Source organism: Oncorhynchus mykiss, chromosome 8 (genome assembly GCF_057628025.1).
Source record: "Oncorhynchus mykiss isolate SJ-2025 chromosome 8, ASM5762802v1, whole genome shotgun sequence".
NCBI classification, from domain to species: domain Eukaryota; kingdom Metazoa; phylum Chordata; class Actinopteri; order Salmoniformes; family Salmonidae; genus Oncorhynchus; species Oncorhynchus mykiss.
Genome location: NC_143029.1, coordinates 80,733,352 through 80,745,405, shown reverse-complemented (window position 1 = coordinate 80,745,405; position 12,054 = coordinate 80,733,352). Strand labels below are relative to the sequence as shown.

The 12,054-nt window shown below is 45.7% G+C and overlaps 1 protein-coding gene across 1 annotated transcript in view; it reads left to right on the top strand.

The window, feature by feature from the left end:
- The window catches only part of LOC110530999 (potassium/sodium hyperpolarization-activated cyclic nucleotide-gated channel 1), an 84,712-nt gene that overhangs the window by 39,248 nt on the left and 33,410 nt on the right, over window positions 1-12,054 (top strand). The window contains exon 4 of the mRNA XM_090182739.1: window positions 7,353-7,571. Coding sequence (XP_090038865.1) covers window positions 7,353-7,571 — 219 coding nt within the window. The remainder of the gene's footprint in view (window positions 1-7,352; window positions 7,572-12,054) is intronic.

The window sequence follows — 12,054 nt, the reverse complement described above, 5'->3', positions numbered from 1 at the left end:
GTTGGTGAGCGGACCCCAGACCTCACAACCATAAAGGGCAATGGGCTCTATGACTGATTCAAGTATTTTTAGCCAAATCCTAATTGGTATGTTGAAATTTATGTTCCTTTTGATGGCATAGAATGCCCTTCTTGCCTTGTCTCTCAGATCGTTCACAGCTTTGTGGAAGTTACCTGTGGCGCTGATGTTTAGGCCAATGTATGTATAGTTTTTTGTGTGCTCTAGGGCAACAGTGTCTAGATGGAACTTGTATTTGTGGTCCTGGTGACTGGACCTTTTTTGGAACACCATTATTTTGGTCTTACTGAGATTTACTGTCAGGGCTCAGGTCTGACAGAATCTGTGCAGAAGATCTAGGTGCTGCTGTAGGCCCTCCTTGGTTGGTGACAGAAACACCAGATCATCAGCAAACAGCAGACATTTGACTTCGGATTCTAGTAGGGTGAGGCCGGGTGCTGCAGACTTTTCTAGTGCCCGCGCCAATTCATTGATATATATGTTGAAGAGGGTGGGGCTTAAGCTGCATCCCTGTCTCACCCCACAACCCTGTGTGAAGAAATGTGTGTTTTTTGCCAATTTTAACCGCACACTTGTTGTTTGTGTACATGGATTTTATAATGTCGTATGTTTTTACCCCCAACACCCCTTTCCATCAGTTTGTATAGCAGACCCTCATGCCAAATTGAGTCGAAGGCTTTTTTGAAATCAACAAAGCATGAGAAGACTTTGCCTTTGTTTTGGTTTGTTTGGTTGTCAATTAGGGTGTGTACGGTGAATACATGGTCTGTTGTACGGTAATTTGGTAAAAAGCCAATTTGACATTTGCTCAGTACATTGTTTTCATTGAGGAAATGTACGAGTCTGCTGTTAATGATAATGCAGAGGATTTTCCCAAGGTTACTGTTGACGCATATTCCACGGTAGTTATTGGGGTCAAATTTGTCTCCACTTTTGTGGATTGGGGTGATCAGTCCTTGGTTCCAAATATTGGGGAAGATGCCAGAGCTAAGGATGATGTTAAAGAGTTTTAGTATAGCCAATTGGAATTTGTTGTCTGTATACTTGATCATTTCATTAAGGATACCATCAACACCACAGGCCTTTTTGGGTTGGAGGGTTTTTATTTTGTCCTGTAACTCATTCAATGTAATTGGAGAATCCAGTGGGTTCTGGTAGTCTTTAATAGTTGATTCTAAGATCTGTATTTGATCATGTATATGTTTTTGCTCTTTATTCTTTGTTATAGAGCCAAAAAGATTGAAGAAGTGGTTTACCCATACATCTCCATTTTGGATAGATAATTCTTTGTGTTGTTGTTTGTTTAGTGTTTTCCAATTTTCCCAGAAGTGGTTAGAGTCTATGGATTCTTCAATTACATTGAGGTGATTTCTGACATGCTGTTCCTTCTTTTTCCGTAGTGTATTTCTGTATTGTTTTAGTGATTCACCATAGTGAAGGCGTAGACTCAGGTTTTCCGGGTCTCTATGTTTTTGGTTGGACAGGTTTCTCAATTTCTTTCTTAGATTTTTGCATTCTTCATCAAACCATTTGTCATTGTTGTTAATTTTCTTCGGTTTTCTATTTGAGATTTTTAGATTTGATAGGGAAGCTGAGAGGTCAAATATACTGTTAAGATTTTCTACTGCCAAGTTTACACCTTCACTATTACAGTGGAACATTTTACCCAGGAAATTGTCTAAAACGGATTGAATTTGTTGTTGCCTAATTGTTTTTTGGTAGGTTTCCAAACTGCATTCCTTCCATCTATAGCATTTCTTAATGTTACTCAGTTCCTTTGGCTTTGATGCCTCATGATTGAGTATTGCTCTGTTTAAGTAGACTGTGATTTGGCTGTGGTCTGATAGGGGTGTCAGTGGGCTGACTGTGAACGCTCTGAGAGACTCTGGGTTGAGGTCAGTGATAAAGTAGTCTACAGTACTACTGCCAAGAGATGAGCTATAGGTGTACCTACCCTAGGAGTCCCCTCGAAGCCTACCATTGACTATGTACATACCCAGCGTGCGACAAAGCTACAGGAGTTGTGACCCGTTTTTGTTGGTTATGTTGTCATAGTTGTGCCTAGGGGGGCATATGTGGGAGGGAATGCTGTCACCTCCAGGCAGGTGTTTGTCCCCCTGTGTGCTGAAGGTGTCAGGTTCTTGTCCGGTTCTGGCATTTAGGTCGCCACAGACTAGTACATGTCCCTGGGCCTGGAAATGATTGATTTCCCCCTCCAGAATGGAGAAGCTGTCTTCATTAAAATATGGGGATTCTAGTGGGATTTCTAGCCAAATGTAGAATGTTCCTGTTTTGATTAATTTAATGGAGTGAGTTAGGTCTGCTCTATACCAAATTAGCATACCCCCTGAGTCCCTTCCCTGTTTCACACCTGGTAGTTTGGTGGATTGGACTACCAGCTCTCTGTAACCTAGAGGGCAACCAGTGGGTCCGTCTCCTCTATACCAGGTTTATTGCAGGATGACAATGTCTATATTACCGATTTCTTTGGTGAAGTCCGGGTTCCTGCTCTTTAGGCCAAAGATAGATGACCTCAGGCCTTGGATATTCCAGGATGATATAGTGAAGCCTTTTTGTTCCATAGAGTGTCCAATGTTGTTGGTCGTGGTTTGTAATGTAATTCCTCTTGGCGTGGGTCCTCTATGTGTAGGTCCAGGGGGGGGTTCTGCAGGTCTGGGAGGGTGTCTCGCTGGTCTGGATGGGGTGTCTATTGATCTGTTGCTCCTGTGTGAAGTGTTGGGGATACGTTTGAGAGCGATGTCCTTTAGAGTTCAGGCAAAGGTGGGCACTACTGCCTTGTAGAGGTGGACCTGGTCGTAGAGGCTGTTCAAGTCCAGAGTGGAGTGGTGGGCCAGGAAAACATTTGGTTTTGAGGCACAGTCACGGGAAATACTTGCGTTTGCCCACTGTATTGTGGCAGGGTGGAAGTCTTTTCGTGGTAGCAGGGTGGTGATAACCACTTGTGCGTTGGGGAAAGTAGAAGAAGCCTTTTCAATCACTCCTTTCAGTGCTGTGGCCACCCTTTCCTGCTGTGCTCTCAGGTCGTTTGTGCCTGTGTGTATTATTATGTGGCTAGGTGAGCCTAGTTGGTCCTCAGACAGAAGGTCGAGGGCGCGCTGGGTGTTTTGACACCAGAGTTTAGACACACTGTGTTTGGGAAAAAGTTTTTTTTATTCTATATATTTCCCATTTGAGTCCATAAGTAGTACAATCTGTGTCTTGTGTTTGTCCTCAGTGGGTGTGGGGGGGTTGTCAGAAGGGCTATCAGGGTGGCTGACAGGGGGGGTGCTCAGAGGGGGTGAGAGCTGCTCTCTCTCTATCTCTCTACCCTCCTCTCTCTAGCTCTCTACCCTCCTTTCTCTATCTCTCTACGCTATTCTCTCTCTAACTCTCTACCCCCCTCTTTATCTCTCTACCCTCCTCTCTATCTCGCTACCCTCCTTTCTATCTCCCTCTACCCTCCTTTCTATCTCCCTCTCTACCCTCTATCTCTCTATCGCTCTACCCTCCTCCCTCTATCTCTCTACCCTCCTCTCTATATCTCTCTACCCTCCTCTCTATATCTCTCTACCCTCCTCTCTCTATCTCTCTACCCTCTATCTCTCTACCCTCCTATCGCTCTACCCTCCTCTCTCTATCTCTCTACCCTCCTTTCTATCTCCCTCTACCCTCCTCTCTATCTCCCTACACCCTCCTCTCTATATCTCTCTACCCTCCTCTCTATATCTCTCTACCCTCCTCTCTCTATCTCGCTACCCTCCTCTCTATCTCTCTACACTCCTTTCTATCTCCCTCTACCCTCCTCTCTATATCTCTCTACCCTCCTCTCTATATCTCTCTACCCTCCTCTCTCTATCTCTCTAGCCTCCTTTCTATCTCCCTCTACCCTCCTCTCTATATCTCTCTACCCTCCTCTCAATTAAATTCAATTAAATTAAATTAAATTCAAGGGCTTTATTGGCATGGGAAACATGTGTTAACATTGCCAAAGCAAGTGAGGTAGATAATATATAAAGTGAATATATAAACAATAAAAATTAACAGTAAACATTACACGTACAGAAGTTTCAAAACAATAAAGACATTACAAATGTCATATTATATATATACAGTGTTTTAACAATGTACAAATGGTTAAAGGACACAAGATAAAATAAATAAGCATAAATATGGGTTGTATTTACAGTGGTGTGTGTTCTTCACTGGTTGCCCTTTTCTCGTGGCAACAGGTCACAAATCTTGCTGCTGTGATGGCACACTGTGGAATTTCACCCAGTAGATATGGGAGTTTTTCAAAATTGGATTTGCTTTCGAATTCTTTGTGGATCTGTGTAATCTGAGGGAAATATGTCTCTCTAATATGGTCATACATTGGGCAGGAGGTTAGGAAGTGCAGCTCAGTTTCCACCTCATTTTGTGGGCAGTGAGCACATAGCCTGTCACATAGCCTGTCGTATTTACAATGGTGTTTGTTCTTCACTGGTTGCCCTTTTCTCGTGGCAACAGGTCACACATCTTGCTGCTGTGATCTCTATCTCTCTACCCTCCTTTCTATCTCCATCTACCCTCCTCTCTCTATCTCTCTACCCTCTTTTCTATATCTCTACCCCCCTTTCTATCTCCCTCTATCCTCTTCTCTCTATCTCTACTCTCCTCTGTCTATCTCTATCCTCTTCTCTCTATCTATTCTCTCCTCTGTCTATCTCTATCCTCTTCTCTCTATCTCTACTCTCCTCTGCCTATCCTCTTCTCTCTATCTCTACTCTCCTCTGTCTATCCTCTTCTCTTTATCTCTACTCTCCTCTGTCTATCCTCTTCTCTCTATCTCTACTCTCCTCTCTCTATCAATTCAATTCAATTCAATTCAAGGGCTTTATTGGCATGGGAAACATGTGTTAACATTGCCAAAGCAAGTGAGGTAGACAACATACAAAGTGAATATATAAAGTGAAAAACAACAAAAATTAACAGTAAACATTACACATACAGAGGTTTCAAAACAGTAAAGACATTACAAATGTCATATTATAAATATATACAGTGTTTTAACAATGTACAAATGGTTAAAGGACACAATATAAAATAAATAAGCATAAATATGGGTTGTATTTACAATGGTGTGTGTTCTTCACTGGTTGCCCTTTTCTCGTGGCAACAGGTCACAAATCTTGCTGCTGTGATGGCACACTGTGGAATTTCACCCAGTAGATATGGGAGTTTTTCAAATTTGGATTTGTTTTCGAATTCTTTGTGGATCTGTGTAATCTGAGGGAAATATGTCTCTCTAATATGGTCATACATTGGGCAGGAGGTTAGGAAGTGCAGCTCAGTTTCCACCTATCTCTACTCTCCTCTGTCTATCTCTACTCTCCTCTGTCTATCTCTATCCCCTTCTCTCTATCTCTACTCTCCTCTGTCTATCTCTACTCTCCTCTGTCTATCTCTATCATCTTCTCTCTATCTCTACTCTCCTCTGTCTATCTCTACTCTCCTCTGTCTATCTCTATCCTCTTCTCTCTATCTCTACTCTCCTCTCTATACCCTCTATCCTCTTCTCTCTATCTCTACTCTCCTCTGTCTATCTCTATCCTCCTCTCTATCTCTACTCTCCTCTCTATCTCCCTCTATCCTCTTCTCTCTATCTCTACTCTCCTCTGTCTATCTCTATCCTCCTCTCTCTCTCTGTCTCTACTCTCCTCTCTATCTCTATCCTCTTCTCTGTCTATCTCTATCCCCTTCTCTCTATCTCTACTCTCCTCTCTATCTCTATCCTCTTCTCTCTATCTCTCTACCCTCCTTTCTATCTCCATCTACCCTCCTCTCTCTATCTCTCTACCCTCTTTTCTATCTCTCTACCCCCCTTTCTATCTCCCTCTATCCTCTTCTCTCTATCTCTACTCTCCTCTGTCTATCTCTATCCTCTTCTCTCTATCTATTCTCTCCTCTGTCTATCTCTATCCTCTTCTCTCTATCTCTACTCTCCTCTGCCTATCCTCTTCTCTCTATCTCTACTCTCCTCTGTCTATCCTCTTCTCTTTATCTCTACTCTCCTCTGTCTATCCTCTTCTCTCTATCTCTACTCTCCTCTCTCTATCAATTCAATTCAATTCAATTCAAGGGCTTTATTGGCATGTGTTAACATTGCCAAAGCAAGTGAGGTAGACAACATACAAAGTGAATATATAAAGTGAAAAACAACAAAAATTAACAGTAAACATTACACATACAGAGGTTTCAAAACAGTAAAGACATTACAAATGTCATATTATATATATATACAGTGTTTTAACAATGTACAAATGGTTAAAGGACACAAGATAAAATAAATAAGCATAAATATGGGTTGTATTTACAATGGTGTGTGTTCTTCACTGGTTGCCCTTTTCTCGTGGCAACAGGTCACAAATCTTGCTGCTGTGATGGCACACTGTGGAATTTCACCCAGTAGATATGGGAGTTTTTCAAATTTGGATTTGTTTTCGAATTCTTTGTGGATCTGTGTAATCTGAGGGAAATATGTCTCTCTAATATGGTCATACATTGGGCAGGAGGTTAGGAAGTGCAGCTCAGTTTCCACCTATCTCTACTCTCCTCTGTCTATCTCTACTCTCCTCTGTCTATCTCTATCCTCTTCTCTCTATCTCTACTCTCCTCTGTCTATCTCTACTCTCCTCTGTCTATCTCTATCCTCTTCTCTCTATCTCTACTCTCCTCTCTATACCCTCTATCCTCTTCTCTCTATCTCTACTATCCTCTGTCTATCTCTATCCTCCTCTCTCTCTCTGTCTCTACTCTCCTCTCTATCTCTATCCTCTTCTCTGTCTATCTATATCCCCTTCTCTCTATCTCTACTCTCCTCTCTATCTCTATCCTCTTCTCTCTATCTCTCCTCTCCTCTGTCTATCTCTACTCTCCTCTCTATCTCTACTCTCCTCTGTCTATCCTCTTCTCTCTATCTCTACTCTCCTCTCTATCTCCCTCTATCCTCTTCTCTCTATCACTACTCTCCTCTCTATCTCTAACCTCTTCTCTCTATCTCTACTCTCCTCTGTCTATCTCTATCCTCTTCTCTCTATCTCTACTCTCCTCTGTCTATCTCTATCCTCTTCTCTCTATCTCTACTCTCCTCTGTCTATCTCTATCCTCTTCTCTCTATCTCTAATCTCCTCTGTCTATCACTTCTTCTCAGTTTTTGTCTCTTACTTTGAGTCACCAACTCAAAAACTTTCAAGACTTTCCTCTTTTCGTTTCTTCTCCTCTCCTCCCCAAATGTGTTTTCCTCTGTCTTTCATACATATTTAAATTCATTTTCTCTTTCATTTTTCTCTTTGCAGAATGACACATGGTCTGAGCTGTATTCATTTGCAGTGTTCAAGGCAATGAGCCACATGTTGTGTATCGGCTACGGTCGGCAGGCCCCGGAGAGCCTGTCTGATATCTGGCTCACCATGCTCAGCATGATCGTAGGGGCCACCTGCTACGCTGTGTTCATAGGCCATGCCACCGCACTCATCCAGTCCCTGGACTCGTCCCGACGACAGTACCAGGAGAAGGTAAAAATACTTTATCCCTTTATTCCTCTGTCTCTCCCTCTGTCTTCATCCTTCTCTCCCTCATCCCTCTTTCCCTCTGTCTTCATCCTTCTCTCCCTCCATCCCTCTCTCCCTCTGTCTTCATCCTTCTCTCCCTCCATACCTCTCTCCCTCTGTCTTCATCCTTCTCTCCCTCCATCCCTCTCTCCCTCTGTCTTCATCCTTCTCTCCCTCCATACCTCTCTCCCTCTGTCTTCATCCTTCTCTCCCTCCATCCCTCTCTCCCTCTGTCTTCATCCTTCTCTCCCTCCATACCTCTCTCCCTCTGTCTTCATCCTTCTCTCCCTCCATCCCTCTCTCCCTCTGTCTTCATCCTTCTCTCCCTCCATCCCTCTCTCCCGCTGTCTTCATCCTTCTCTCCCTCCATCCCTCTCTCCCTCTGTCTTCATCCTTCTCTCCCTCCATCCCTCTCTCCCTCTGTCTTCATCCTTCTCTCCCTCCATCCCTCTCTCCCTCTGTCTTCATCCTTCTCTCCCTCATCCCTCTCTCCCTCTGTCTTCATCCTTCTCCCCCTCATCCCTCTCCCTCTGTCTTCATCCTTCTCCCCCTCATCCCTCTCTCCCTCTGTCTTCATCCTTCTCTCCCTCCATCCCTCTCTCCCTCTGTCTTCATCCTTCTCTCCCTCCATCCCTCTCTCCCTCTGTCTTCATCCTTCTCTCCCTCCATCCCTCTCTCTCGCTGTCTTCATCCTTCTCTCCCTCATCCCTCTCTCCCTCTGTCTTCATCCTTCTCTCCCTCCATCCCTCTCTCCCTCTGTCTTCATCCTTCTCTCCCTCCATCCCTCTCTCCCTCTGTCTTCATCCTTCTCTCCCTCCATCCCTCTCTCCCTCTGTCTTCATCCTTCTCTCCCTCATCCCTCTCTCCCTCTGTCTTCATCCTTCTCTCCCTCCATCCCTCTCTCCCTCTGTCTTCATCCTTCTCTCCCTCCATCCCTCTCTCCCTCTGTCTTCATCCTTCTCTCCCTCCATCCCTCTCTCCCTCTGTCTTCATCCTTCTCTCCCTCATCCCTCTCTCCCTCTGTCTTCATCCTTCTCTCCCTCCATCCCTCTCTCCCTCTGTCTTCATCCTTCTCTCCGTCATCCCTCTCTCCCTCTGTCTTCATCCTTCTCTCCCTCCATACCTCTCTCCCTCTGTCTTCATCCTTCTCTCCCTCCATCCCTCTCTCCCTCTGTCTTCATCCTTCTCTCCCTCCATCCCTCTCTCCCTCTGTCTTCATCCTTCTCTCCCTCCATCCCTCTCTCCCTCTGTCTTCATCCTTCTCTCCCTCCATCCCTCTCTCCCTCTGTCTTCATCATTCTCTCCCTCCATACCTCTCTCCCTCTGTCTTCATCCTTCTCTCCCTCCATCCCTCTCTCCCGCTGTCTTCATCCTTCTCTCCCTCCATCCCTCTCTCCCTCTGTCTTCATCCTTCTCTCCCTCCATCCCTCTCTCCCTCTGTCTTCATCCTTCTCTCCCTCCATCCCTCTCTCCCTCTGTCTTCATCCTTCTCTCCCTCCATACCTCTCTCCCTCTGTCTTCATCCTTCTCTCCCTCCATACCTCTCTCCCTCTGTCTTCATTCTTCTCTCCCTCCATACCTCTCTCCCTCTGTCTTCATCCTTCTCTCCCTCCATACCTCTCTCCCTCTGTCTTCATCATTCTCTCCCTCCATCCCTCTCTCCCTCTGTCTTCATCCTTCTCTCCCTCCATCCCTCTCTCCCTAAGTTTTCATCCTTCTCTCCCTCCATACCTCTCTCCCTCTGTCTTCATCATTCTCTCCCTCCATCCCTCTCTCCCTCTGTCTTCCTCCTTCTCTTCCTCCGTCCCTCTCTCCCTTTGTCTTCATCCTTCTCTCCCTCCATCCCTCTCTCCCTGTCTTCATCCTTCTCTCCCTCCATCCCTCTCTCCCTTTGTCTTCATCCTACTCTCCCTCCATCCCTCTCTCCCTTTGTTTTTTCGTCCTTCTCTCCCTCATCCCTCTCTCCCTTTGTCTTTGTCCTTCTCTCCCTCATCCCTCTCTCCCTTTGTCTTCGTCCTTCTCTCCCTCCCTCCATCCCTCTCTCTCTGCCTTCGTCCTTCTCTCCCTCATCCCTCTCTCCCTTTGTCTTTGTCCTTCTCTCCCTCCCTCCATCCCTCTCTCTCTGTCTTCATCCTTCTCTCCCTCCACCCCTCTCTCTCTCTGCCTTCATCCTTCTCTCCCTCCATCCCCCTCTCTCTCTGCCTTCATCCTTCTCTCCCTCCATCCCTCTCTCTCCCTCATCCCTCTCTCCCTTTGTCTTCGTCCTTCTCTCCCTCCCTCCATCCCTCTCTCTCTGCCTTCGTCCTTCTCTCCCTCATCCCTCTCTCCCTTTGTCTTTGTCCTTCTCTCCCTCCCTCCATCCCTCTCTCTCTCTGTCTTCATCCTTCTCTCCCTCCACCCCTCTCTCTCTCTGCCTTCATCCTTCTCTCCCTCCATCCCTCTCTCCCTCTGTCTTCATCCTTCTCTCCCTCCATCCCTCTCTCCCTCTGTCTTCATCCTTCTCTCCCTCATCTCTCTCTCCCTCTGTCTTCATCCTTCTCTCCCTCCATACCTCTCTCCCTCTGTCTTCATCCTTCTCTCCCTCCATACCTCTCTCCCTCTGTCTTCATCCTTCTCTCCCTCCATCCCTCTCTCCCTCTGTCTTCATCCTTCTCTCCCTCCATCCCTCTCTCCCTCTGTCTTCATCCTTCTCTCCCTCCATCCCTCTCTCCCTCTGTCTTCATCATTCTCTCCCTCCATACCTCTCTCCCTCTGTCTTCATCCTTCTCTCCCTCCATCCCTCTCTCCCGCTGTCTTCATCCTTCTCTCGCTCCATCCCTCTCTCCCTCTGTCTTCATCCTTCTCTCCCTCCATCCCTCTCTCCCTCTGTCTTCATCCTTCTCTCCCTCCATACCTCTCTCCCTCTGTCTTCATCCTTCTCTCCCTCCATACCTCTCTCCCTCTGTCTTCATTCTTCTCTCCCTCCATACCTCTCTCCCTCTGTCTTCATCCTTCTCTCCCTCCATACCTCTCTCCCTCTGTCTTCATCATTCTCTCCCTCCATCCCTCTCTCCCTCTGTCTTCATCCTTCTCTCCCTCCATCCCTCTCTCCCTAAGTTTTCATCCTTCTCTCCCTCCATACCTCTCTCCCTCTGTCTTCATCATTCTCTCCCTCCATCCCTCTCTCCCTCTGTCTTCCTCCTTCTCTTCCTCCGTCCCTCTCTCCCTTTGTCTTCATCCTTCTCTCCCTCCATCCCTCTCTCCCTGTCTTCATCCTTCTCTCCCTCCATCCCTCTCTCCCTTTGTCTTCATCCTACTCTCCCTCCATCCCTCTCTCCCTTTGTCTTTGTCCTTCTCTCCCTCATCCCTCTCTCCCTTTGTCTTCGTCCTTCTCTCCCTCCCTCCATCCCTCTCTCTCTGCCTTCGTCCTTCTCTCCCTCATCCCTCTCTCCCTTTGTCTTTGTCCTTCTCTCCCTCCCTCCATCCCTCTCTCTCTCTGTCTTCATCCTTCTCTCCCTCCACCCCTCTCTTTCTCTGCCTTCATCCTTCTCTCCCTCCATCCCTCTCTCTCTCTGCCTTCATCCTTCTCTCCCTCCATCCCTCTCTCTCCTTCCATCCCTCTCTCTCCCTCCATCCTTTACTGTCTACCCTAACTCTTGTCTAATCGCTGGACTCCTCCTAATGAGTCTCTGCAATCTCTCTCTCCCTCTCTCTCTCTCTCTCTCTCTCTCTCTCTCTCAATTCAATTAAATTCAATTCAAGGGCTTTATTGGCATGGGAAACATGTGTTAACATTGCCAAAGCAAGTGAGGTAGACAACATACAAAGTGAATATATAAAGTGAAAAACAACAAAAATTAACAGTAAACATTACACATACAGAGGTTTCAAAACAGTAAAGACATTACAAATGTCATATTATATATATATATACAGTGTTTTAACAATGTACAAATGGTTAAAGGACACAAGATAAAATAAATAAGCATAAATATGGGTTGTATTTACAGTGGTGTGTGTTCTTCACTGGTTGCCCTTTTCTCGTGGCAACAGGTCACAAATCTTGCTGCTGTGATGGCACACTGTGGAATTTCACCCAGTAGATATGGGAGTTTTTCAAAATTGGATTTGCTTTCGAATTCTTTGTGGATCTGTGTAATCTGAGGGAAATATGTCTCTATAATATGGTCATACATTGGGCAGGAGGTTAGGAAGTGCAGCTCAGTTTCCACCTCATTTTGTGGGCAGTGAGCAAATAGCCTGTCTTCTCTTGAGAGCCATGTCTGCCTACGGCGGCCTTTCTCAATAGCAAGGCTATGCTGAGTCTGTACATAGTCAAAGCTTTCCTTAATTTTGGGTCAGTCACAGTGGTCAGGTATTCTGCCGCTGTGTACTCTCTGTATAGGGCCAAATAGCATTCTAGTTTGCTCTGTTTTTTTGTTAATTCTTTCCAATGTGTCAAGTAATT